Below are 27,708 nucleotides of genomic sequence, written 5' to 3'. Positions count from 1 at the left end.
CGAGTGAAGCCTTGGAGCAAGAGGAAAACAAGTCTGCGAAATTGGAAAAGGACTTGTTCGCGAAAGGAAGTGAAAGTAGGGATGTGACTATGAGGCTGCAAGATACTATGCAAGAGCTTCAGGAATGGCAATCATATGGGTCGAAACTTATCAATATCGATACCCAATCGCTGTGAGTCACGCTAAGAGCCCCAAACCTACCAGTTTACTGATTTTCGAAAGTCATAGACATTTAGAGTCAGTGTGGCAAGATGCTGTCACCTTTGCAAACAAATATTTCCGAGTCAATGTATTGCCCAATGTTCTGGAGGCATGTGAATAACTTTTCAAAGCAAGAGTATGGTCAATGAAGCTGACATGACTCAGAAACAGAGTGATTGGGTTGCTGAAGCACAAAAGCACATAGACGACCCCATCCCCCCTGTTCCGGCCTCAAACTCTGATGCCGCGAAGGATATGAGAATGGCTATCGCTCTCGCTATCCTGAGTAAATTGCTCTCTAAGCATATTCTATTGTCAACTTACGTTATCGGAGGGAATACTAACCTTTCTAAATTGCTTGTTGATCAAGCCTTCGAAGACGACAAAGCTGCATCACTCTGCCGTGCATTGCTGCTACGATTCAGCGCCCCTGATAGTCAAGATAAACAAGGGCTTGCAGCGCAAATGACTGCCGAAAAGGAATTTCACGCGTTCGCGCACCTGCTCATAGTGCAAGATAAGTGGAAGGAGTACATGACCGACATAAAATTACTCACAGGCAACGTCGTGGAACTCTGGCGAGAAGTGCAAAGAAGTGCTGTTATGTTTGAAGCTGGATCTCCCGCGGCCGAGTCAAAGATATGGACAGCTTTTGGTTCCTCTGCGTCAGCGGAGTTGCGCAATACCGATGACATGCGAGCAATTGAAACAGAAGATTCCGACAAAGCAGTAGTGCTTTCCCTGTTCCCAGGAATCATCAAAGTTGAGACAGATTCAGAGAAACCCGTTTTCCCTCGGATTGTTCTTGTAAAGTCACAATTGACACGTGTTGCGGAGGAATTTCAGAAGCAGAGTAAAGCACCTATCGGAATCCAGAGGATGTTGTCGGGGCGCAGGAAGGAGACTGTGGCGAAAAGTTCGTCTTGAATGAACCACCTGAACAACAGTTGTAACTTGACTAGCTAATCCTATCGAACCTCGTCCCAGGGTTTTTCTATGGGTTTAGGAGATAGCGAGGAACAATACAGAGACATATCATGTCCCAGAAGAATCCTTGTAGCAATGTCGAGGCCACGATATTCTTGCCAGGAGGATGGTGTTCTATCAACCAATTAGTCAGGTATCAAAATCTGTGCTAATCAAAGGTGGGACATAGAGTTTCGAAGGAGACACGAGCTCAGTGATTTGTAAGGTTGACAGATTGACTACCCTACTTGTTGGACCAATTTGATCACCAGCCAGTCGTGGCTCAGCTCTATCAGTTCTAGGTAGCAACCTATTCAGGCTGGGATATGCGTTTGCTGGAGCCACGTAATATCCGCTGCGTCATTGGTGCATAATCAGATAATCAAACACATCCGGACTCGCCTGACAGACTCTCAAGGGAGGATACACCCTATGGTTGACACCGCGCTGGTAGCGAGACACTAACAATTAGCCGCCGATATTCTTTACATTGAGACAGGTGAGATGTGCGTCGAATGTTCGGTGTACAAGCCTTCGTAGATCTAGGTAGTTATGCGAGCCACGGCATCAAAACAGGTCCTTATCAGTCAACAAGCCAGAACGATGCATGAAGACCCAACAAATTCTGCTGACCAGATAATCTTGAGTACCTGCAAATGAATCAAATAAGTCGTGAAACTCCCCCAAAGCCAGGTATCATCATGTTTCCCGACCCCTCCTGAAATATGACCGCCAGCAGCTATTTTAGCCAATTTCCAGATTTCATACATAATGCCAATGCCCCTATACTCGAGGAGTTTGAAAGACTAGGTCGACAAAGAGGTTGGAAGTTGAACTCGAAGGCATGTCATAAAAGGCGAAATGCTTGTCTAAATCTAGAGTTCCAGCATCACTATGGTGTTGAATTCACCAAGCTAGAGCGCTGGCAAAACCTGTGTCGCGAAGTCAGCATACGACCTGTCCCAAAATCGATCACGCAATGCAAGAAGGCAAGAGTCCTGACGAAACAATGTCAGGACCTCCATCTTATGTCTAGCTATAGGAATTAAACGAGGTCAATGTGAACATTATCGATCTCCTGGATGCCCGTCGAACCAATACACAAGTCAGGCTGTTTGTCTCGAAAACTGCTCTGCGCCGGTACTCAAAGGATGAGCACAAGATTTTCCCGAAGAACGAGGCAAAAAGAGAAGGTTTCCTAAGGGCCTTGCTCATAAAAATATTCTAGGTAGCCACACTCGTACCTATCTTCGAGGAACCTGTCGAGATAAGGATAGTGTGATGCCGCAACTACCTGTATTTTCGGCGGTCGTTCGAGTTGAATTACGACCTCCACTCTCAAGCTTCATAGCATTCATCTTGCATTTCTTGGAGGGTGTCCAGGAGGGCTAACGTTCGCATGCTCGACGGAAGTACACTGTGGTCGTCGGTATGGACATCATGCGTCAATGCGGATGATGGAATTGTTGTATACCATTCTCCCAACTCCACTAGATTATAGTGTCAAAGTGTCAGAGCAGGATGTGCAAGCACCCAGAGGCAGGGGCAGACTTTTATCGAACGTCTTTGGCAATACCCGATGAGCGAAGGCGAACCTGATTGCAATGTCAGAACTACATTGTACAGACTGTGCTCAGCTTGATGTTGTATTATTGGTTTCCGAGTCTAGGCCAAGAGACGACTTGCGGATCCGTCAAGTACTTTGAAAAGACCGCGTCACAGGTCAGGTAAGATTCCTTTGAGGTGATTTGGAGATACGAAGTACCACCATGTGCCATGTACTGGTATAGTACATTTTGGACAGCGATACAATCATCATGATTGTAAGGCACAACGGGTACCCTGTCTAGATATACATATTTCAAGTCAAGCAAAACAGCTTCCTCATGTCAAAACGGGCAAGGCAAGGTACTTGTACAGATCCTGCACTACCTTATACTGTACGTGACTCTGTACGATACCTTATAAGTCTGCGTCGTAAGATGTGTCATCACCAGTGCAAGCTACCCATGTACAAACACTAAAGATCCCCTGTATCAAGAAGACAAGACTATGGCTCGGTGAGTGAAGATAGACGATAATTCCTTTGTAAAAGGATATGGGATCATGCACTACTCCAACCACACTAGCGCGCGCAGGGTTCAGGCGGTAGGAGAACAGGGCAGATGCAGGATTTGGCCTCAGAAGTGAGGAAAGAGGCACTGAATGCCGGGCTCGAGGCCGGGTTCAGTGTGCGACTCTAGAGGCAACGGGCGAAAGCCAAGAGAAGGCGGAAGCGTTTGCGGCATTGTAGCGGGTCTCCACGCTTTGCTGCGCTTGTCTCTGGTCTCGATGGCCTAAAGGTCCAGTACCTGATGTTTGCGGGTTTCAAAATGCAAACTGATGAAGGTTGTACTTTGTCACCTGCGACATGGACGCCAAGGGCTGCACTAAGCCGAAGACGTATCGAATGACATTGGCTCCCCATGTGTTGTAGCTGCACGGAATGTAGATAGCAGAGTCGCATACGCATGTAAGCGAACAGGTGTTGCGAGGTTCAAAAGCAAGCCTGTGATAAAGCGCGATAGATATACGTGTGTGGTGTGTGCGTGTGTACTACTGTACTAGGTCTAGGAGCGGGTTGACTGGCTTTTGGTTCACGTTGCGTCTTGCATGCAGACCCTGCCTTGGATTGAGGTGTTGACCAGTGACCGAAAGTCAAAATCAAGCCAAACACAATCTTGCAGAAGCAAAGCGGCAGTGCAGAACTCGACAAAGTTGGCCTGCAGTAGAAGACAGTGGAGTGCCATAATCACACATGATCCAAGCGAAAACAAAAACAAATTGCACAGAGCAAAGACTAGAGATCTGGGTGCTGAATTGAGTCCCTGCCCTGTGGTTCTTAGACGGAAAGGGCTCTCGGTACAGAGAAGGGTTGTGTGTCGGTCGCCGCAACTTGCACCCTTCCCCTTTTGACGCTTTCACGTCGTTGTTGTGCACTTTGACTTGTCCCACCTTCTACATTCATCATCATCATCTATCCACATTACTTCCTTCTCCTTCTAAGAACATAATCGCCTCTGCCACACCGGCGAACAAATACCACACCGAGAATTGTCATTTCCCACCCTTTTACAATTCTCCTCCTAACACTGCCTATCTGCGCGAAAGTATCTGTCAGGCCAAGACACAAAACGCGCAAGCAGTTTTAGACACCTCATCTTCCGCCTGGTATGGCCAAGTAAGTATCATGCAATAAACCCCAAGTCTTGAAAGTAGCAACCACAAAATGGAGAGCACCGACTAATCTACACTGTCCCATGACAGCCTTACCGGAGCATGGCGTTCCTTTTGGCATACCATGACCTCTAATGACCGCCATGCATCTCCTGATCAACCCTACCGCACCGGAGCCCACACTCCTCTCTCACAGAGCCGCCACGCTCCTCTGACATCAGTCACAACTGCCGCCGATTCAAGTGTAGACCTCAATACCTCATACTCGAATGACGACGCACAAGGCTTTATGCCTGCCTCCAATGGCGCCATGTCTCCCACCTCACCCTACGCGCCCGGTGCCCGCTCTACGATGCAGAGGCAGTCCAGCTCAGGCACCATCGACACAATGGCGAATGGTGAGATCCAGATGCAGAGCTTCAGCGAAGGCCTTCCTCCTCCGCCACCCGTCAGCCATTCGTGGAGGCGCATCGAAGGCTGGTGCGAAGCCAACTACGAAGAAGTCGGAGAGAACCTCTGCGAAGGCTGTACCCAGAACGATGTCAACGAGCTTGAGCACGAGCTGGATTGCACTCTACCCATGGAGGTTCGCGAGAGTCTCATGATCCATGATGGCCAGGAGCGTGGTGGTCGTCCTACCGGTGTCATCTTCGGTTGCATGTTGCTTGATTGCGAGGAAATCGTTCAGGAATGGCGGCAATGGGCTCGCATCAACGATGAATACCTCCGTTCTGCCGGCGCTTACGTACCTCCACAGGCGCCCGTCAAGGCCTTCGCGGGCGCTTCGTCCTCGGCACCACCGCCCGCTCAGCAACCTGGCCCTGGCGCGAACTGGCGTCAAGAACTCATAAACAAGCAAGACTCACAACCGCCAAACGCCGTGCAAAAAGCCTACGTCCACCCAGCATGGATCCCTATGGCTCGCGACTGGGGTGGCAACAACATCTGCGTTGATCTTGCTCCAGGCCCTGCCGGCAAGTGGGGTCAGGTCATTCTCATGGGCCGCGACTATGATTGCAAATACGTCATCTCACGCTCTTGGGCAGCCTTCCTCGCTACTGTCGCTGATGATATGAGCACTGATAAGTGGTACATCGAAGAGGATACAGCAGAGCTCAAGCTCAGGGAATTCAAGAACCAGAATGTTGAGCCAAGTTACATGGACATTCTACGCTGGCGTTGTGATCAAAAGTATGGCCGAAAAGTCACGAAGCAGGCACCCAGACCGAAAAGCATTAGGACTAGTAAAGTCCCGAATGAGTATGGTAGCCTGAACGGCTTTTCGCCATATGCATCCCCGACCACAGCAACCAGAAACAGCGACGAAAGAGGTCGTAGCCCACAGCGATTCAATGGCAAGGCTCCCGCCACGAGTTCTCCGAGAGGTCACGTAAGTTCTCCTCTCGCTAGAGTAACCGAAGAGGCCGCCACTCCGATCCCAGCCCTGCAGACCGAGAACCTGAAGCCCGATGACAAAGCCGAAAACCTCATGTCTCTCGACTCTCCCCTTCCCAAAACCTCCGTAGAAGACGCCATCGACGCCGAAGCCAACAAGATCAAGTTGCTGGACGATGAAAAGCACGCTGAGGGTGGTGCTGCTGATGGGGAAATGAAGACAGTCGAGATCTAGAGAGACAGGGTGTAGTATGTACGTTACAAGAGCGAGGAGTCCGGCCATATATTGGGTGAATCAGCACGCATACTGTGGGGGTGACTGGGTGGTGTAACTACACATGGCTGGAGTGGGGAGGCGTTTAGGGCGCTTTTGAGAATCAACCGAGACAAGAGGTTGCGCCGGTCGCCGGTCGTGGTTGGCGAATAATAGCGTTGCAGCCACACAAACAACTGCACAACATGGGCGATACGAGACTCACTCATTGTCTCCGATCCTGTACCCTGCGGGGTCTGCTCTTGGGCTCTGTTGTTATTTGTTTTGGATCTCCTGCCGCAAACGAGATTTTGCTCGCTGGATCTGTGCACGGGAGGCGCGTCTTATTCACGGGAAAGCGTGGCATGCGTCTTGTTGATCCCAAAATACTTTTTCTTCTTTCTTTCCAATTCCAATTTGCTTTCTACTTCTAACGTACCATGGCTCCTTTCTTTCTTGTCACAGTCAGGTTTTCCATTCTCTTCGTCATCGAAACAGACACGCAGGCAAACAGTCAAGCAGGCAGGCATTGCATCATTACAGAATTAGCCACCTTATCGAACATCCATATTAGAATCTCGCACTCCAGTACATGAGTCTGCCTCCGACTGAAGAACGTGTGGTTTAGCTCATCCGTGGGTCTATGAAACAGTTTCGTCTACGTGCAGTATTGGTGCTCAATTCACGAATTTATCCACCAGCAAGTCAATCCCTCCTTCGGCCATGTTGCTCATGCCTAAGGCTCAACTATTGTTCTTGTCACGCCCTGATTAGACACTGATTATCTTGGTAAAAGAGGTATTTCATCCGTTGCTGCTGCTGCAACTCATGGCAATGCCGTCCGCTTTCCTCGTGGAAGATGCAGGCTTTTTTTGACATTTTGATACATGCTGCATCACAGGTCAATCACATTCTGTGTCCTGAGATCATCGATTGTCGGCCGTTTCATGTTCGATCTAAATGATCCATCGTGGAGCTGAGGATAATGTGCTTATATTGGTATGGCTAAAGGTGCCTCCAGTCGCAACACAGCAAATTCGCCGCGGGTCACATGACCTATCAGGAGTCTTTTCACTACGGTACATCGAATTGAGGTTGAATGCATCATGTGTAGTGATATGTCTACTTGACTTGGCAAAGCCCTTCTCTATCTAGATTGGCTTGACAACTCTCTGGAACCTTGGAGGGTGCTTGAAGAACTTCTCTGGTTCGTCGCGAGCACCATCTTTCCAGTATTCGTATTCCATCCAGGCATCTTCTGGCATTTGTGCCTCGGTCGCTTCCAACCAGGCTCCGAGCTAGAATGAGACGAAGTCAGCAAGTAAACCTACAACACAATGAATACCTCTAGTGAAGTGCTGGAGTCATATGATCCGGTCTCGTATGGAACTTACCTCTGGTGCTAACGGAACCACGCCAGTCTCCAAGACATACTGATCCCACATCTTGACCATCCGCGCCAATCTGTCGGGATCTTGCTCGGCCAGATCATATATCTCGCCTGGGTCTTTTGCCAAATTAAAAAGCTCCCACTTCTCACTGCCTTTAGGCTTAGGAGTGAAGACTATCTTGTAGTCCCCACAGCGTACTGCAGCACGCCCACACGTCTCCCAACCAGTAATGTGATCCTCGGCGTGTATCCTACGCGTCTCCCCCGTCAAGTATGGCAGCATGCTACGACCACGCATGGGCACAACGTCCCGTCCTTGGAAGGTCGGTGCCGGATGAACTACACCGGCCATTTCGAGGATGGTGGGAGCGAGATCCATGACAGTGGCAAAGCTATCACTGATGCTACCCATTTCGACGCTGACATGCGAACCAGAACTCATCGCTTCGACTTTACCATTGGTGAAACCATCGGAACGTACATTGAGGTCGGCAGGAAATTTGGCAAGGAAAGGCACGCGAACTCCACCTTCCGTTGTGAAGGCCTTGTACAGCCTACTTGGTGCAGTGGCTGCCTGAGCCCAGCGCGGACCGTACCATATGAATGAATCACCACGTCCAAGATTGTCCATCGAATTGTTGTAGTACTTTTGCAGATGTTGCATCATCTGGCCTTGTACCGTAGGATAGGCTTCGTACGCTGCACCCTCGGCACCATTGTCAGACATGAAACATACGAAAGTGTTGTCCAGTCCGCCGGTCTGCTCGAGATAGTCAACAACCTTTCCGACGTTGGCATCGATGCATTCAACCATGGCAGCAAAGACCTCCATGGCCTTGGAAGACTTTGCCTTCTCGTCAGCGGTCATGTCTTCCCATGCCTTGACCTCGTCCGCCACGACTGGATGAGGTTCAACATCAGGTGCAACGAGACCCATCTCCTTCAGTCTTTGCAGACGTTGTAATCTGAGAACATCGGGGCCTTCGTCGTAGACGCCTTTGTAATGCTGAATATACTCATCAGGGGCTTGAAGTGGCCAATGAGGAGCTGTGAAGGGCAAATAGGCGAAGAACGGACGATCATCCTTCTTTGCGGTACGCTCCTCGAGATAAGATTTCATCTTGTCACCGTATCCGTTGCTGCTGTACCATCCTTCCGGGAGTTTTCTGATGTACTCTCCATCTTCAGAGTGCAGGGCAATAAAAGACATGGTCATAAAACCTGGTATCTCATCTTGGCCTTCTAGATGAGGTTCGTAGGCGTAGTGATTGGAGCACGCTGGCAGGTGTGACAGGCTTCTCTCAAACCCGCGAGCTTTGGGGCTGCGTTCGGGAGTAAGACCGAGATGCCATTTGCCCGCCATCAAAGTCAGATACCCGTTATCATGGAGGATTTCAGGTAGAGTAGCCACACGCTCGTTAAGATAACCTTCGTAGCCTGGCATACCTCTCTGCGGAGCCGTGGAAAAGTGGTTAGCATTGCCCTTTGTCGGAGCATTTTGTCCAGATCGATTGGTCCATTCAATGAGATTACCAAGTCCAGCTATATGATGGTCTGTACCTGTCATGATCCTGGAAGAGACAATCGATAAGCGTTCGTTCCAACCTCGTCCCCCGCACATATTCTTGCTGTACTTCTACTCACATGGCACGAGATGGTGAGCATGCAGCAGCCGCATGGAAGTCTGTAAAACGGACGCCATTGCTGGCGAGCTTATCAATGTTAGGTGTACGAATCTCTCCTCCATAGCAAGAAAGATCACTGAAGCCCAGGTCATCTGCGACGATGACAAGGAAGTTGGGGCGTTTCTGCTGAACGCCAGCGGTTGCGTTTGAAGCCTGAGATGCCGTGGCCATGTCTGCGGTATGGTGCGCGAATGTTATTGAACATGGAGAAAGTTCTCTGCAGAGACATGGAGGAAGAAGGGATAACAGAGAGCTATGGCAGCTCTCGTGAGCGACGATCAATCGGTGTAACGAGTAGATGATCGTATCGTACAAGTTTATGTGTAATGGGCGGCACCCTGTGGGGTAATTGTGGCTCCATGCTTCATGAGCTTCACAGTCTCATGCTTATGGTCAGGGTTCTGATGTTCAGAAAGCGCTCTGATCAGACCACCTCAAGTCCACTTAGCCAATATTCACCAGGCCTGAAATTCTGTATCTCCGATGTCAAGCAGGACTATCACCACAGCTCCTCCGACTCAGGTATGCTAGACTAGCAATGACAAACATAAAGTGGTGTTCCTTACGACACGTGCCTCGACCATTTGTGTGGTATCTACAAGTATAAGGTACGCACCACAGCACCTGGCTACAAGTGCTCGTCCGGGCGCCCCAGCTTCACGTCCACGTCGATTATAGTGCACGCTTACGCGCGTTCATATGACATACTGTATGATCCTTTTTGTATCACCATTTGGCGAATCTACAGTTTGTCATGCAGGTGGTATGGTACGGTCAGATGATTTTCTCCAATAACATCCTAGCAAAGGATTGCAATAGACGCGATCGACGGCGTGGTGTCATTTAGGAGGCATCCTACCTGGTCTGCATGTTTCATGTCGAGCCAACATTGGTGCAGCCAGCAATATGGGGCCCAAAGAAGGGAGATAACGTCTACACGAGTCATGTTGATCCCCGCACCCCGCACACCGACCCCCAAAGTCTATTGTCTGTAATCCGTTAATGTGAACCTCAAGGAAAGGGCATAAGGTGTGCGAATAGTTCCCCTTTAATCCTACTTATACGTTTTCTGTCACACGGACGGACCTCCGTCTATTGCCTAATGAACCCTTCAGGACGGGAAGTAAAACAACTTCTCTTTGTCTCAAGCCACGAAAGCATTAAATTAAGATCACGACATCGTGCAATGGAAGTGATCTGCATTCCTCACAGCCAATAGCATTCCTCGTAGCTATTCATTATGATATACTTCACCTAGCGACATCCGTACGCGACACCCCGCGACCGATTGTTTTGGGATCTTACCTCACAATGCTACTGCGGCTCGGATTCAATCATCCTGGGCGACCAATGTGAAAGCAACGGCAACGATTGGGGTCGAGATTCCTCATGCTCACACGTGAGGAGGTAGTATTATTCACCGGCGCTTTCATTCCTCTTCAGAATGGATAGTGAGTCCTATTTTACTAGCAGCCCCGCCACTGCCTTACTTGGTCCCAGAGCCTCTCTCGACGAAGACCAGGAGAGTGACTATTCGCTATCAAAATCGGCCACAATGATGTCCCGTCTGGGAAGGTTTAGGGCCTACTGGCTTGGCTGTGTCGTTTGCATGGGCGGATTTTTATTTGGCTATGACAGTGGCATCGTCGGTATGTCGTTGAGATTGAGTGGGAAATCTTGGATGGCGAAAGCTTATTGACTTTATACAGGTGGTGTTCTTACACTAAAAAGCTTCGAACGTGATTTTGGATATGGAGCCAAGGAAGCTACCAGGAATACCTCCCTGGCCAATTCCCTGCAACAACTAGGCGCATTCGTCGCTTGTTTTGTGGTATGGCCAATTACTCACAAGCTTGGACGCAAACTTGCCATCATAATATGCTCCTCGGTCTTTTGTATTGGCGCCATCATCCAGACGATTAATACTCACTCGTTCGCAGCCTTCCTGGTTGCCAGGGTCATTTCTGGTCTAGGCCTTGGTGGCAGCAGTGTTGTCGTTCCGATGTTCTCCAGTGAGATGTCTCCAAAGGAGTTACGCGGACAGATCGGAAGCTTCTATCAACTCTTCTACACTTTCGGTACGAGTCTCATGAATCACTCAGGCATTATTTATGCTGACCTTTTGCCAAAGGTATCTTCACTAGCTATTGGGTAGACTACGGAGTCGCTCAAGACTTTGACACTCCAAATACCAAGCAATGGCAGATCTCTATCGGATTGCAGATTTTGCCTGCCGCTATGCTAGGACTGGGCATGTTCACCCTCAAGGAATCCGTCCGCTGGCTCACAGCCAAAGGTAGACATGAGCAGGCTTGGGAAAGCTTAAAGTGGATTCGGGACAGTGACGGACCCGAAGCACAGCTGGAGATGGAAGAAATTCGCTACGGTGTGCAACAAGAAATGGCCGCCAAAGAAGGTTTCCGATTGAAAGGTATGCCACACGCTCCCCTCGCTTACAACATGATACTCACGTCTGTGGACAGAGATGGTCACCGTGCCCGACAACTTCAAGCGTACGTGCACTGCCTTTGCAGTATTCACTGCCCAGCAGGCAACCGGTGCAACGGCCTTCGCATATTATGGTCCTCAGTACTTCAAGCTCCTTGTCGGAAACAAAGGTAACTCTGATCTTTTGCTCACTGCAATTTTCGGCGCAGTCAAAGTAGCTGCATGCCTCACTTTCGTGCTGTTCGTCGCCGAGCGTGTGCCACGCAAAGCTATTCTCATCGGAGGTGCTGCTTTCATGGCTGCATGTCAGATCTCTACCGCCGCAGTCGTCAAGACTCATCCAGCGCCGGGAGACGGGACAGTAACGCCATCAGGCATTGCCACAATCGCATTGATCTATCTGTTTGTTATTGCTTATAACTTCTCCTGGGGCCCACTACCCTGGCCATACGTCTCCGAGATATTCCCGACTCGCATCCGCGAGTCTGGCATTGGAATTGGCGTTGCATCCCAATGGTTGTGGAACTTTGTCTTCAGCATCAGTACCCCGTAAGTTTGACCAGTTCCTACCGCCAGAACAATCTTGGCTCTCGATGTACCTCTACTGACATTAGTTAATCACTCCAGATACATGATCAAAAACATAAAGTGGGGCACGTTCCTCCTTTGGGGACTTTTCGACCTCGTTATTGCAATAGGAGTGTGGTTCTTCCTAACGGAGACTCGTGGACTGAGTCTGGAGCAGATCACTCACACCGATACGGACGCCGTCAAAGGGCTAAATGATGGTGATGAGTTTGCATATGATGGTCCTTATAATGACAGACGATCTGTTGACAAGAAACCGCAAATTGGAGTCCAGTAAGGTATTTGCCCTTGGAGTATATTTGATGTTCATATCCACCGGGCTGTGGGAAGATCATGGGAAGATTACCGACCGGTTTTGTGTCATATGATCCCAATGATCTCATGGTACCGATGCTCGGAACCGTCGCTGGATGAGATGAATGGAATAGCCTAGAGGAACCTTTCACGATATGACCAGTACTAATACGACATCATAAAATGAAGCTTTCGAGCGCACCCTTTTACACTGTGAGAGATTTGTGGTGAATCGTCTTTCCACACTAATGCTCATCAGAGCCCTCAATCGCCATTTGTAGTGTAAAGTAGTCTTGGTGTCTTCCAACCACCGCATAGAGGATGAGCGTGATCAGGTTGGATATAGTAGTAGACGGCCTTCAATGCCCTGAAGTCCATTGGATGATGCTCTAAGCCCACGAAACAAACAGATCCAACAGTCTTCTCCATCCTTCTCTATTTGTGTAGCGAATTGGAATCATTCCTCATTCTATAACTTGACCCCTCTACCAGAAATAAACAACGCCTCACCAACCGCACACTCGACCATCTCCCCCTCTCCCCCCTTCTCTTTTGCTATCCCTTCCACACCCCCTCCCTTCCCCTCATCCCACCCTACCACCTCCCCATCCCTCCCAACCCTCTGCCACACTCCAGCCCTAATCCATATCTTCCTTCCCTCCCGCTTCGTGACCTCGACAACAACAAGACAAACCCCAGGCGTCACGACAGGTCTAACGTACCTGATATTCAGCTGCGCAGTATGCGCCCCGACAGGCGCAGGCAGGCCGTCAGCACTGGTACTCGATGTAGACGAAGAGCCATAACGCCCGGTATTAAGCACGAGTAAAGTCCCCATACTCTCATCGATGATGGTCGCAACGATCCCTCCGTGCAGCACATTCGGCCAGCCGTCGAGGTCTTTGCCTACTGCGAAGAGAAGAGAGAGGCGAGAGTGCAGTCGGGACTCCTTTCCCGCGCCGCTGGTTACTGTCGAGGGGTCGGCGTTCGCGTGCTTTGTGTAGAACGCTAGAGCTGCTGGGATGGTTGTTTCGCTTTTGAGGGTCGAGGAGAATAGAGAGTCTTCATTTGTCTGCGGCTTGGGGGTTCGGCTTGGGAGGTGGCGGAGTATGAATGTGTTAGGTGCAGATAGCAGGGTTGCGCACCAGGGGATTTGGGAGAAGGGGTGAATTGAGGACGTGACAGTCGTCATTTTTTCTCGCACTATGATCTGGCGCCTTTTTCTTTCTCACTATTTGGGTTGATGCTTAGGAGCCTTTATGTCGATGGTGAATATTGGATGTTGGATGAATGGTCAGGTAGAGTCGAGGTGGCTTTGCTATTGATTATCATGTATCTCAAAAGTCAAGACGATGTCGTTTGATCAAGTGGTATAGTATCCTGGAGTGATATCGAGTGAAGTAAATAAGACACAGCAGACCAGGTTACAGCACCACGAGTCATCTCTTATAACCATACACTTTCCAAGTCCAAAACATCATAAGCCGAGGCAACTCTCTTTCCCTCCCACGGATGAGAGTTTTGATGTGCAACGGCATACTTCCGTCTTTTCGCTCTGGAAAAGATTAAGTTACGGGCTTAAGTGAAAGACATGTGCAGGTGTTGGATTACCTTAATTTACCTTAACCTTTTCACTTGTGATCTCAGTTCGATTACAGTATTGGGCGAGGTCGGATACTTATGATGACATTGATATTGACTTTGTCGCATGGGTGCGGGGGTGCGGGGTGTATATTTACCTCATGTCATGTAAGTATAGAAGGTACCTTGCGCAAGCCTTCTTCCTCAACAATATGCGAATCACGGTAAGAGAGAATGGCAGTAGTATATGAAGCGATAGTATTGATGAAACCAAAAGAAGGTTATCTTGCTGCTAAAACATTCGCAATGGATGTGATCGATTATGCTGTAGAAGACTGTAGGGGTATCCGCTGTGTACGCGCGCCAGAGTGAGGGGAGACATGAAAGATTGTCCAACAAAAGCACCGAAAAACCGCGAAAAAAAAGCATCAGTCGCCAAAGTCCCGCTCCATTCGCCATAACCCGAACGCCCTGTGTCCGATGATATTCGTTACTATGTCTTTCCTGCATTGCCGTGCGTGTGCGGCATAATGTCATAGAGTCAATCAAGCTGTATAGAAAAGCCTCAAGACATCTCTGACTTTACGTCGGCAGACTGGACAAATGTCGAGGCTTCTCGCACAAGTCCCACAAGCGACAACGTGTCCACAGTCATAGAAAGCCATATTAGCCTCAAAACAGAAGCAGATCTGACAGAGGCGTGCTTGTTCCTCGGAAATTTTCCAGATGGTGGTTCCTTCACCGTACTTCTTGCCCTCCTTGAAGCAGCCTTTGTACACGTTCCCGGTTCTTTTCTCACTGAACACGCCCGTCCCGTCGTGTAGATCGTCCTTCCAGGAGCCCTCATAGACATCACCATTCTGGTACACCATTTTGCCTGCTCCCTCGCGGTAGCCATTGTGAAAGTTCCCGGTATACTCGTCGCCATTAAGATAGATGAGATGGCCTAAGCCCTGATGATCACCTCCTTGCATTCCACCACTGTAGAACGGTTGGGAGAGGTAATTGATGTCTTCGTGTTTCATCGTCCTTCCATCATTACTCTCGGGCTCACCCTTAGTGTCGCCACACGCCTGTCTGCCAGTATGCTGAACACCATCAACACCATTCACCATGTCTGTGTCGGTGTCTTGGGCACCGGGTATCGCGGGGTCGCTATCGTGACTGAAATATGCAAGGGCAGCATCCAGACTACCAGTCGGAGGTGGCCATGTAGCTGAGCCTGGTTCTTCCACATCGTCTGAGATCCATCGAGGGACATCCCAAGGCTCCGCATTCGACATGTAAAATGTCTCCGATGCGACGTCATTACGGACGTAGAGGACGACATACGCGACGCCATCACTGCCTCCCCGATACGGGCTGAAAGCTCCGTGGTTTGCCGATCGATCGTGTGAGGCAGAGGGTTCCTCGATAGACTTCCCACTTGCAACCCCTTGTCTTGGCCCTACAGCCTTTGTCATGGTCAGACACTCGGGCTGGCCAGCTTTATCCATGGGTGGCGAGGTCGTATAGCTGTACCAGAGGTTGCCAAGACCATTTGGTCGAAAGTAGCTATTGTATTTGCCGCTCAACAAGTAGCCAGTGTGTGTTGCAAATCCATATAGGGTATATGTTGTGCCATGAACATTGATCTCATCATCTAAACGGACTTTGTCCAGTATCTTCTTCCAGCCGCGCTTCTCACGATCGAAGTGTTGTCGATCCAATTCTAGAGTCAACAATTGTGGTGATGCTAATGGCTTTAGATGCTCTTCCGCCGAAGTGACAGCTTCTTGCACACTGGTCTTCCCTACAATCGGCAATTTGGTAATTCGTGATCCTGCGAACTGCATCTCGCGGGATCCAAATAGATCGTCAAGAGTACAGCGCGCGGCAGAGGCTATTGTGTTTTCGTCCAATGCCAATGACTTGAGCTGCGTTTCTAGATCACACAATATTTCATTCATTGTCTGCATCACGTCGTGACCTTCCCGGCCATGTTGATAGAGGTAATCAACGTAGCCAGTGATACGTGAGGCACCGTGAGAATCACCCGGGTATCTAGCCCGCATCAGATAGAGTATGGCTTGGAGCACTGTGATGGGTCCTGGATCCGCTGCGGCAGATGCACGGGGGACGTGGTTCGCGAGCTGATAGATGAATTTACGAAATGGGCGAAGATGAAGCCAAAGTTGGACAACTGACCAAAATGCAATGTCATCAGTCACTGGAAGCTTTTGGAGACCTGTAATCTCAACTGCGTCTTGCGACTCTCGGGCGCCTCCAGGTGTAGACCACAGGCAGCCAGTCGGATCGTAGACTATACGGATGAAGGCTTTGAGGGCTATTTTGTCGTTACGGAGTAGGGGCTGTCTTGCCATGTAGGAACGGTGATGCATCTCATACCATGGTGCTGTAGTGAAGCGAGGCCAGCCGTGGTCAGGCGAGCCAGGATGGAACTGGTGTGCGTCAGATCTGAATTCGTGGACCCGCGGCTCGTCCGGATTATACATGAGCACAGAAAGCTGTGCTGCAACCGAACGTCGCTTTGGCAGCTTAGCATTGCTGAGAGGAGGTATGGAAAGCTGCTCCTCCGGCCAGTCCTGTTGCTTGACATGTTCCTGGAGGGTGGCACATTCGACATAGACACTGACGCGATCTGTGGAGAGGTGTCCTCGTGGCAACACCTTTATCCTCCAATCGTGATTGCCTATGCGAACCGTCGGAGATCTCAACAAGAGTTCCTTGCGAGGGTTCTCTTTGGTTCCGTTGAAGGCATCGATTGTCCACTCGATTATGCCGCTCTCCCCTGCCAGCACCTCGGGATCTTTGATGTCGAAGAAGGTCTTTGCCTGCCAGTATTTATTGTTGGTCGCGCTGTGCTCGGAGATACCGCTGATAAGGCGCATCTCTTCCTCGCTTGGGACCGAGTGATCTTCTGCGAAAGGATAGTATTGCATGACGTGTCCAGCATTATCTTCCTCTTCCTCGTCTTCATCGTCATCGTCGTCATCCTCTTCGGCAGAGTCATCGTTATGCGTTTCGCGTTGTTCAGAATTGGCGTCTTGTGACGCAGTGGGGGGGACTTGCTCGTCAGCATCTCGAAGGTTCTCAAGAGACATGGAAGGATCGTCAGCCATGCCTAGATCCGGCGAGGGTTCAACAGGGGTTATGGCAAGGATCGGACCTGTGCGGTCGGCAGGAAGTTGTGGGAGTGGAAGGGTTGCTGTGCCGTTTGGTGTGATAGTTGGCGGAGCATAGGGAGCGGATCCGTTGCCGGCCACGTGTGGTGTTGCTGCCTGATGCTGTGTTGAATGAGAAGGTTCCCAAGGTGGAGGCAAGATGGCCCTCGACTCTTGACCATTTTCCATGTTGAAGTCTGACAGTGGTTGATTTCCAGGCGGCGCCTGTGTCAGGTGACTTGATGGAAGCCGTGAGTCGTGGGTATCCATATATGTTCCGGACGAGGTCATCTCCGCTTCATCGGATTCGTCCATGGCCTTACAATCAGGAGCATCTGAAAAGCGAATGTCAGAGGAAGAAGGCGAGGTTGGTGGAATAAGAGGCTGCAGGAAAGTGGACATGTCCGTAGGCAGCTGTAGCCGCCGTGGAGCGTCGCTACTCGTCAGTCGTTTGTATGACAAGCTTGTGTTATCGACAAGCAAACTCATCCGACGACAACAAGCGATGATGACAACCGGCTTTGATGGAGTGACTCACGATGGCGACGGGCAAACAGCGTGACGACAGAGTCAGTTGTTGCCTAGCAGGCACTTACTGGACCGGTGAGGGGAGTGGATTAGATAACAGAACATAGAGAGTAAGTTACCGTGAATATATCGTAGCTTTGCACCTTCGTTCTACCCAGGGCATGAACCCCAACTGCTGTACTAATACCTTTGCACGTTTAAGGCTGAAACCATAGCTCTCTCTGTGCCTCACCAGGTGCTGCACACTTCCTTATCATAAGTCCGGTAGCCGTAAATAATGCGGTCTCAGCGGTGATGCCAGACTAGACCCCGCCGTGCAAGATAAGGTAAGCGCATTAATCCTCCAGAGTTCGGCCCGAGTTAGCGCGGTGCGGATGTGTCTCAGCAGCCAAGACGCTACTGCTTGAACTATCGGGACTTGCATGTCGACTTCATCCTGTCGGTACATTTGCATCAATAACGGCTCCTTGACGTCCTGCCACGTCCATTTTGCTTCGTTGTCGGAGCAAGACTGACAAGATGCTTCCTTTGGGCCGAGTCACTTCTATCGGGAACAGGAGATGAATGCGGTGATCGATCAGCATCCACCTGTGTGCGAATGGTTTGACGTGATATCCTGTGCAGCCAGCCACTATACCCGCAAATTTATATTATACTTGTATGCGGTTTTCGTTGATCGTCGGCGATGCTAAGGACGTGGTTCTGCGGGCTTTGCAAGCTTGGCAAAAGTTGCAGCAACGATTAGTGGAAATACCACCGTAGCCTCAGCATAGACCTGGCACAGCGGTTAATACAATAACCTCGTCTATTGCTCATAAAACCTACCTTGACACTATCGCCATCCACTTTGATCTTACCCCAGCTGACTGCCTCATCTGGTCGCGCACCTGCATCGCTTCCATCGAACTCATTACCAGTGTTGATATAGACTGCGCTCTCAGCCCCATTGCGCATGAGACAGGCATTTGCGATGTGATGCTTGACGATGCCACCACCTAGAATAATCATGCCGGCCCGCTTCGCTCTCACCGCCATGGTGTTTATCTTACGGATATCTTCGACAAGGTCAATACGAAGCTGCTCGGGTGATGCTTTGAAGGTGTGGAAGTACAACATGTCGCCCAAGCTACCGTCGGTGAGTGCTGGGCAGAAGACGGGGATATCGTTCTTCCATGCCCAATAGTATACCGATCTTTCGTCGTTGATCTCCTTACCAAGACGGTTGATCACTTTGCTTGGGGTCCAGTACATGGGCTCCTCAGTCTTCTTGGAGGCCTCCTGCTCCTCGAGCATCTTGTCGAGGATTGGTACCAGCCAGTCCTCGAAAGCGCAATAGTTACTGTTCGGGACCAATAAATTACCGATCCGGTTCATGCCTTTGGCACGTAACGAAGCGCCAGATGTAGAGAAGGCCCCAAGGTACGTGGGGGCGAGGCACTTGATGAAATCCTCTTCGACTCCACCAGCTGTGGTAACGATCGCGGACACATGCTTGTGTTGGACGAGCCATCTCAAAGTCTCACGCAGTCCGGAGGATATAAGGTTCGAGGTATAGCCAAGGAAGATAGTCGTTCCTCGACCAGTCTCCTGATCCTTCCATTCTCTCTACAGTGCAGATCAGTACCTGTCAGTTGATGATTCTTGTAGGAAGATACCCACCATGCCATCGATGATTTTCGCAGCCTGCCCGACCGAACTGGCCTGGAAGCCCATACGAGCCATACTAGCGACCATCTCCGCAGCAGTGATATCCTCCTCCCGGTATTTGTCGAAGTCGAGCCCGACCACGGGTACTGCATCTTCCGGAACGGGGTCCGAGGGTTTGAGGACAGCATCCGTCGCCCCGCTTGGTGCAGCCATGCTGGATGGTATGCTTGTAGTTTCTCGATATTATGTTATTCGTTGCTGTCTTCCTCAAGACCTGCGCAGAGATTTTCTGTTTAACCGAGACCAATACACCTACTTTGGTGGGGAAGTACCACAACCGCCAGGTAACAAGTAAAGTGGGAGAAAGGTATGACAATGCAAGATCTGACGAGCAGGGGAAAACTAGCCGTTAATAGCGATACTCAAAAGTGTTCTAATCACTGCTTCTTATTGGTGGTGCAGCATAATATGACACGGTACCCTTGCCTGTAAGTTCGGTGTACGTGAAAATCTGCACGTGTCACACGCCATATGAAGCTAGATCTAGACTAGCGCACCCTCCCGGAAGTTTAATCTACGCCCGCTCATCCCAGGTCCCGTTTTCTAGCCGCCACCTGTCTGTAGGACGCCGAAGTAACGCAGGCGTTGGAAATTGGGATTCGAATAACAACAAGAAGCGCGCAAAGCGAGTGCCTCAGCCATTAGTCACGCGAGGTCTCCTTGAGTGCCGTTGCAAGCACTATAGCCCAGTGCTTCCCGACCTGGGACTGTCCTTTGAGCCGATGTCGCTTTGTATGATCGTCCCGTATTCGAGACTTGTTCAAAGTGACGCAAGATCCATGGACACTTAGACAGACAACTATATGGCCTCCGTAAATACAGTTATGGTGCATCTCAATAGAATTGTCACTAAATTCGATGTTTGAAAGTCTCACTTGCACGACCGAAGATGTCTCGATGATCAATGCAGAATATTCGTGGCGGCTGCAATGCTTAAGCCAGAGCAGGAACAGGGTTTACGGGTTCCATGTCATCGGTTGTTTCTCCAGACAAGCCTTCCGCCGGTCCAAGCCCTCCACAATCAGTTCGCTTTCGACAATCTTTTGGTCTCTTTCTCCTTTTGACGTCTCGACACAATCACTCTGGATCCATCATCACTGGCCTCTTTACATTCTGATCTGTTCAGCTGACCTCGCTGTGTGGACCTGTTTCACGCTTTGAATTCGGCGTCGTCGATCGGATTACATTATTCCCTATACCCTGGACCACTGTACTTTGGACGATCAGACTGCCGCGACTCTTTGGGACACTTCGTGCTGTCTCGTGTTGACCTCCAGGCTTATCTTTGTACCTGCAGTACAAGACTAGCACCAATCTCCCTGTTTTTGTGGAATTGTGTTGAGCGACAGAGTGGTTTGAATTATCAGGCTGCTTTTCACGAGTCCACGCTCTAGCCACGCACGATCTGCGATCTACTTACCTAAAGTGGTAGGGCTGGTTCGCGCCAAGCGCATCTCAATCGCCCTTCATCTGCAGACACTCCTGTTGCGACTATCACTTTCGCACTCGTGTCTAGTAACAAGAACTGCAGGTCTCTGGAGATAATTCGCGTGACAGTGGCTCCTCACATCTCGGCGCAGTGTGTTGTAGCTCGAAGGCGCCTACGCCGTCACGCACCCACGCCACCCTGCGAGTCATCTAATCTCAATCTCGTTCTACAGCAAACTACTTCGTAAAAGCTCCGCCAATGCGGACTTGAGGTCTGTCTTATCATGTCATCGCGTTATCCACCGACGCATGATTCTCGTTATGTTCCAAGGACGCGATCTCGGTCTCCTCAGAGATATGAGGGTTGGAGGCCTCCTGGACCTCCCAATCTTGGCTTCAATAACAGACATTCCGAATTCAATCGAGGCGGCCAAGACCCTCCACGAGGACCTAAGACCTTCAACGATTCAATCAGAGGTCTCGGGCCTGGTACTGGATCCGCAGCGCCGCTTGGTCCTCGAGGTCGGGGGGCTCCTCTACGCGAACTGAGAGATGCGCCTCCGTTGGGCACTGATCGTTCGTTCAGAGAACGCGACTTCGATCGCAGACCACGTCCCGTATCGCCTAGACCCAGATCTCCTCCGAGGAATTTCCGCGACGGACCTGTAGCACGTGATCTGGATATAGGTCGTCGACGGGACTCCAGAGATGGACCTGTATCTATGGGCTCGTCATATCCAGAGCCAAACTCCTTTGGTCCATCCAATTTCGGCCGAGGTGGTTTCAACGGGAGGGGCCGTGGCAGAGGCAGGGGCGATTTCGAGTTTCGTGGTCGGCGAGGCCCGATTGATGATCGCCCTGGCTTCCGACCGAGGGAGAGATCTCCTCCACCTAGATGGAACAGTGTGTCCAGACCAGAGCGGGAAGACTGGCGACCAGAGAGGCGAGACGATGACCGCTGGAACGATAGGGACGATCGTGACCGTGAAAGCGACAGGTTCAGGAAAGACTCTATTCCTCCGAGTCGCTTCGAACCACGCATCGTCAACGATTTCCCGCATCGAACGCCTACACCTCATCAGTCTACTGGACCATCCAATGCCCCACCATCCGAGCGAGCACCATTGATAGAACCTCCAAAGGAGGATAGCGCAAGGCGATTCTCGACAAGTGTGATATCCTCGGTACCCAAGGAGCAGAGACGGGAGCCTTTGCCACCCCAAGCTGATCTTATGGCTGGTCGTGCCGAGTCCTCGACAGCAAAGTATGGCTCAAGAACCTCATCACCGCCTCCATCTGGGCCACAGGTGCCGGCTTTCGGATCCTTTACATCGAAACCATCTATCTACACTGGTCCGACTTCTAATGTCTGGAAAGCTCCACCTGACAATCGCCCAGCGAATCCCCCGTCCAGGCCAGTCGCGCCCGCCACAGCATCCTCTCCAGTAGCAAGGACGGTCCCCACGGCGCCGAAAGCTCAGCTAAATGCAGCCCCGCCTGCTGCCCCTAGAGCCCCTCGAGCACTTGAGGGGGGCCAAGCCTCATTCAATGAAGCACCAAATGATCGCGCTCCTATCGCTCCAAAGGCATGGAATACGGCCGCGGCTCCGCCACCGATACCAACCGCACCCTGGGCATTGCGGAATGAAGAGAGAAACACTGGTCACTTTTCGCAGCCTCCAGCTAGGGAAAATCGTAGTTCAAATTCTTCCCATCAACCCAATGCGCCAAGCGCTCCGATATCGCCGCGGGTGCCTCCAGCACAAATCAAAGCGACAGACAGAAGGCAAAGCCCATCTGGATCGGTGCATTCGCAAACGCCGGCATCTGAGAGCAGCTCGAAGGAGTATAAGATTGCCCGGATTGAGCCGGGGCCGCAGAGATCGGGCACTCCACCCTCCACTGCGCCGAGCGGGCCTCGACGTACGCATTCGTTCAGCACATCTCCGGTCTTGCGCAGTCCAATCATCCCTACGGCTCCCAAAGCTATCCGTGCGCCACCAGTGGCTCCAAGGGCTCCAGCCGAGCGTGTTGCCCCTATCAGCAGGACAGCAGATCGAGGTCCCCCTCCACCGTCGAGAGCCCCGTTGAATGCACCACGGGCGCCCGCGTGGAATCAATGGATCAGGCCTGGTGCGCCAGTGTACAGAGAACCCACCGTACCTGCGAAACGCGATGCCAGTGGAGAAGAAAAGGTCGCAACTTCTCGGTCTCATGCATCGCCCGGCTTTCAGCAAAGCCGGCGGGGATCGGAAGCTTCGTCAATAAAGATGGAAGATGCTTCGGGAGAAGTTGTGCCTAAAGCTCCAGTCGCCACACTGGATCAGAAGAGAGAACAAACGCCAGATCCAACATTATCTGAGGGTGAGACACGCGAAGAATTTCACAAGGTACCTTCAGTTGCACAGCCTGAGGACCCACAGTCTACAATGCGCTCTCCTGAACCATCTCTGGACTACAGTAGCGATGACGATGGGTTGGAATTGGACGAGGAAGATTTTGCGCAGAGCAAGGCCAAGTTTGAAAGCCAAAGGGCTCTATTACAAAGCCAGCTGATCGATCTCGAGGCTCGTCAATATCGAGGTGTAACACCATTGGAAAGTATCGTACGACTAACAGCGATCGCGGATGAGCATTTGACTGTCGTCGACGACGAATCCACTACCCCGGCTGATAACAAATCGATCGAAGAGGTGGATGTGGAGATGGAAGAGCCTCAGGAGAGATCGCCCATGATTCAGGACCTTACAGAACAACAGAATTTCTTAACGCCAAAACAAGAAGAGTCCGAAGATATGGAGGACTACCAGGATGCAATGAACGGTTCGGACACTTTGGACAACATCATACCAGTTCATGCACCATCCAAGACGATTCATCTTCCTCATCTCAGTAAAGGCCCTCTCACACCTCTTTCAGAGCGAGGTGCTCTACAAGAGACCATCTCTCGGCACGTTGCAACACGTGCTGCTGTGACCGCTGAGCTAGAGGTCAAGGCGGATGTGGATGATGCTGTTGAGGAAGAACTACGCGATAGCTATATTGAAATATACCGTCAATGGCAGTCTGAATTGCAGGAATTAGACCAAGATAGGGATGGAGACGACCGACAGGCTTCAGCCGAACTTGGGCCTGACCTGGATGCTGCAATTTCAACAACAGAAGCTCCTACCGCCGCCGAATCGTCGCGCAGCAGACTCCACAAATTTAGCAGTGAATACGATATTCAGAAAGTGCTCAAGGAGTCGGAGGAGACTGCTCGCATCGAACAAGAAAGACTAGACAGAGAGTCTAAGAAGATACAAGCAGATCTGGAGAAAGAAGCTGTCATTCCTGATATGTACGACCAGGTTGTCCGACAACGCAGAATCTTCCAGAACAAAAACAGGTACAGGACGGCGTCTAGTCTCACGGACATTTTCGGCTATGAACCACCACTGGCTACGTTCACCGATGAGGAGCACAAGAAGTTCCTTAGTTTATTCAAGGAAAGACCTAAGAAATGGGGCGAGATTGCAGCTCAGCTGCCTGGTCGGACATATGCTGATTGCATCCACCATTACTACGCTAACAAATGGGATGGCCGATTCCGTGAGACCAAGGGTGGACGTCGTAAAGGCAAAGGTGGACGCGGCAGAGGAAGCAAAGCTGCTCCACGAACACGAGGTTCCGCGTTGATGGCTGATCTGAGTCGTACTGAAGAAGAGGGATCGAATCCGCCAGCATTCACGGAGACCGGAAGACCAAGGAGAGCAGCTACTCGCACGGCTTATGGCGGAGACCGAGACGCGGATTCGAAAACCTCAAGCTCCACGTCGACCGCCGGAAAGAAGAGCGCATCCACTCTGGAGCAGCCAGCAGAGAAGCCTGTCAAGAGGCGCAAGGCTGTAGCGAGTGGCGAAAAGAGTGGCAAACGGGGTCGACAACCGCTTGCTGCGGCTCCTAGTGTAACTCCTGGCCCTCATGAGAAGGAGACTGCACTCACCAAAGAAGATCTTGCTCGCGCGCAAGCCCTCGATGAGGCGAGTCTACTGACTAATCTTCAAGCTGGACGACGAGGGTTGCCCAGTAGTGAGTCGTTAGCTATGTTTGCACAGGAGAACCTTTCCCACGTACCAAACCCGAACGACATGGGTGATCGCTCTCGTGCATCGGGACACTCATTGCAGCGCTCCAACCCGTCTAGCTACTGGTCCGTGCCAGAGCAGACTGACTTTATTAAGTTCATCAGTCATTTTGGCACAGACTTCGCAGGCATAGCCGCCCACATGGGTACCAAGACTCATACCATGGTAAGTGCCAGTTAACAATGAATTTCGACTATGGGTCCTTGGCTGACACAAGAACAGGTGAGAAACCACTACATTCGTCTCATCCAGGAAGGAAATAAACCCGAACTTGCCGAAGCTGCCGAACTAGCAGACATGCGTCGCGAAAAGGGCGAGAACATGGGTCTTCCACCAACTCCGACGCCTATAACAAAGCGACGCTATGATAACCCACCAGCAATGTCACGGACAGCTGTCTCTCACACAGAATATATGGACAGCGACAACCCCACAGCTGGCTCTCAACCATCTATGCAATTACAGACTCAATCATCACAGTATCCACAAGCCCCTCGATTCTCGACTCCAAGCCAGGCGGTGGCTGCATTTCAGCCTCGTGTTATTTCTAATCCAATTCCAGCTGCTGCTTCCCCTGTTCCTGGTAAGCAAGTGCCTCAGGCACAAGTTCGTTCAAACCCACCCCCTGGACCCAAGATGGGATTCTTCTCCGAGCCCCGACTTGAACGTCGTCCCACTGTTACGAACATGTCAAACAGCCGACCAGTCCAACAAGCCTTGCAAATGCACAGCCAGCAACAATCTCAGGAAGGACCCTCGCAGCAGGCCCGATTGCCGCAAGAAGGATCCGTGCCTAGCCCTGAATTCATGGAGAATTTAGAAAGAGAAAAGGCCCGCGCCATGACTTTACAAGCCCAAGCTCTCCAGGACCGTATGTCCCAAGAACGTTCGGCTCAGATGTCACCCCGTCCGAGTGTTTACCACAACAGTGGAATGCAGCACTCGAGAGGCCTTCAGGACAGACGACCAGAGCTCGAAGATCGTCCTGGAACCCCAGGTGTACCCAGCTCGATGTTATCGAGAACTACGCCAGGAATATTCGGGAGTGCGCTTGGCTCACCCGTTCCTGTTGCACCCTCGCCTATCGTCCTGAACCATTCCTTCAGACCTGGTCCTATGCCTTCGCCCCCCAAGCGAGATGACCTCCGACAGGGTTCAGTTCCCGCACCGTCACCAGTAACATCAGTGACCAATCTCGCTCCACCACAGGCCGAACCTCGAAAGACGTCGAACGTGATGTCACTACTGAATTCGGAACCAGAAGAACCGCGGCCCAGCAAGACACGCGTGAGTGAGCAAGGCGGCAGTAAGCTCTATCATCGCGCCCAATCTCCTGCACCGCAGGTTGCGTCAACAAGCTCTGCCCCAGTCTATCCGCCAAGGCGCGAAGTCTACAGTCAGACACCCGTACCCAGAGCCGAGTACGAAAGGCAATCTTATAGTCAAGCGCCGCCTCACGTCCCTACGCCTCCAGTGCCACACGAGCGTATGTCTGGGGGTACTGTCACACCCGGAGGATCAAGACAGGACTGGATCGCTCGAGGCCCGCCAACTTCCCAACCACCGTACTCCGGCTCGCCTCATCCCTCTACTCCACTGACTGCGGAGGCTCGTTCTTACTTTGGCAATCACCGTTCATCGATCTTGGGAGGGCTCAATTCTGAGGGCAGAGTTAATCCATCCCCTCCGCCAAATACACATCCCTATCTTCAGCATTCCCGAACTCCATCACTTGGACAGCAGCTTCCTCCAGGTCATGGCCAGAGTCAGAGCACACAGCAAGCACAGCAAGCCCAAGCGGCCTCCCAATACGCGCCGCCAGCGTCGACATCTCAGATGCAGCAGATGCATGCTCAACAAAGCCAGCTGCGGCATGCGCACAATTCGTCCGTCGGTCCTGGTATGCAGAGAAGGTCACTGAACCCGGATGAGGAGTATTACATGGCACGCGATCGAGAAGCAGCCTATCGCCGCGAGGAACAGATCAGGCATCAAGACAGACTGGACATGGAAAGACAAGTTCGGGAACAGGAAGCAGCACACTATCAGGCTCAGGCGCAACAAAGAGAGCGCGAACATCACTACGCCGCCGCCGCAGCTCAGCAACAACAGTACCGACAAGGACCCCCCCAACCTCCACAGCCAATGCATCCGTCACACTCGCAGTCTTTCGTTGCTCTTCCTACCGGTCTCTCGATCCGCGAACAATCAGCACGCGAAGCAGACGCCAGTCTTCGAGATGCCATGCATCGCGAACAGCAGATGCACCGTGAACAGCAAATTCGGAGAGGAGAAGTTTACCCATCCGAAGCCAGGGATTATGATGCTGTCATGATGAGGCGAAGACATGAAGAGGAGGACCGCATGAGATATGGACACTTGAGAGCGAACAGCGGATATCCAGGCGCAGGAAGTGCGGGTGGCACGGGTGGATCGAGAATGCCCTCGGGTGGCAGCGCTTCCGGTGGCTCCTATTCCCATAGGCGGTGATGATGATGATTCATGATGGCGGCGAACATGGGCGATCAACGATGACGATGACCACCGAATGGATTGGTGGGCAATCAATAAAGCGAATTGGCATGTGTCTTCGTTCTACCATACGAGAGGGACGCGAGCAGGAAATCAGGATACAGGATCAGACCAAGTGAATATATTCAGAGTCAATACCACGAGATAGAGAGAAGGGTAAAGAGGAGGTAAAGCTGGAAAAGGAGCTCCTTTGTTGTAAATTTTG

General features: G+C 51.1%; 6 protein-coding genes across 8 annotated transcripts; 3 read left to right on the top strand and 3 right to left on the bottom strand.

The window, feature by feature from the left end:
* Positions 1–4,379: 4,379 nt before the first annotated feature.
* Positions 4,380–6,013, top strand: AAFC00_003455 (uncharacterized protein; the record flags this gene model as incomplete). Its single annotated transcript, XM_069342930.1, has 2 exons — positions 4,380–4,387; positions 4,474–6,013. The coding sequence occupies 2 exons, from the start codon at positions 4,380–4,382 to the stop codon at positions 6,011–6,013; spliced, it is 1,548 nt and encodes a 515-aa protein (XP_069200736.1).
* A 1,169-nt stretch (positions 6,014–7,182) lies between these two features.
* AAFC00_003454 (uncharacterized protein) lies at positions 7,183–9,277 on the bottom strand (the record flags this gene model as incomplete). The annotated part of the gene is made up of 3 exons (XM_069342929.1): positions 7,183–7,329; positions 7,426–8,992; positions 9,066–9,277. The coding sequence occupies 3 exons, from the start codon at positions 9,275–9,277 to the stop codon at positions 7,183–7,185; spliced, it is 1,926 nt and encodes a 641-aa protein (XP_069200735.1).
* Positions 9,278–10,550: 1,273 nt separating this feature from the next.
* On the top strand, positions 10,551–12,419 carry AAFC00_003453 (uncharacterized protein; the record flags this gene model as incomplete). Of its 2 annotated transcripts, none has more annotated exons than XM_069342927.1 (5): positions 10,551–10,755; positions 10,816–11,184; positions 11,238–11,537; positions 11,590–12,103; positions 12,182–12,419. In XM_069342927.1, 5 exons carry the CDS (start codon positions 10,551–10,553, stop codon positions 12,417–12,419), a joined length of 1,626 nt encoding a protein of 541 aa, XP_069200734.1. The 2 variants fall into 2 exon arrangements, with proteins under 2 accessions (XP_069200734.1, XP_069200733.1); XM_069342926.1 differs by having other exon boundaries at positions 10,665–10,755.
* Positions 12,420–14,562: 2,143 nt separating this feature from the next.
* Positions 14,563–17,583, bottom strand: AAFC00_003452 (uncharacterized protein; the record flags this gene model as incomplete). Of its 2 annotated transcripts, none has more annotated exons than XM_069342925.1 (1): positions 14,563–17,583. In XM_069342925.1, one exon carries the CDS (start codon positions 17,581–17,583, stop codon positions 14,563–14,565), a length of 3,021 nt encoding a protein of 1,006 aa, XP_069200731.1. The 2 variants fall into 2 exon arrangements, with proteins under 2 accessions (XP_069200731.1, XP_069200732.1); XM_069342924.1 differs by having other exon boundaries at positions 14,563–17,370.
* An 814-nt stretch (positions 17,584–18,397) lies between these two features.
* Positions 18,398–19,569, bottom strand: AAFC00_003451 (uncharacterized protein; the record flags this gene model as incomplete). Its single annotated transcript, XM_069342923.1, has 3 exons — positions 18,398–18,484; positions 18,535–19,314; positions 19,369–19,569. The coding sequence occupies 3 exons, from the start codon at positions 19,567–19,569 to the stop codon at positions 18,398–18,400; spliced, it is 1,068 nt and encodes a 355-aa protein (XP_069200730.1).
* Positions 19,570–21,128: 1,559 nt separating this feature from the next.
* On the top strand, positions 21,129–27,461 carry AAFC00_003450 (uncharacterized protein; the record flags this gene model as incomplete). The annotated part of the gene is made up of 2 exons (XM_069342922.1): positions 21,129–25,136; positions 25,194–27,461. The coding sequence occupies 2 exons, from the start codon at positions 21,129–21,131 to the stop codon at positions 27,459–27,461; spliced, it is 6,276 nt and encodes a 2,091-aa protein (XP_069200729.1).
* Between the last annotated feature and the right edge of the window lie 247 nt (positions 27,462–27,708).

This window comes from Neodothiora populina (genome assembly GCF_041146345.1).
Source record: "Neodothiora populina strain CPC 39397 chromosome Unknown canker_contig_16, whole genome shotgun sequence".
Lineage (NCBI taxonomy): Eukaryota > Fungi > Ascomycota > Dothideomycetes > Dothideales > Dothioraceae > Neodothiora > Neodothiora populina.
The sequence above is the reverse complement of the archived record's forward strand: the minus strand, read 5'-3'. Positions and strand labels throughout refer to the sequence as shown.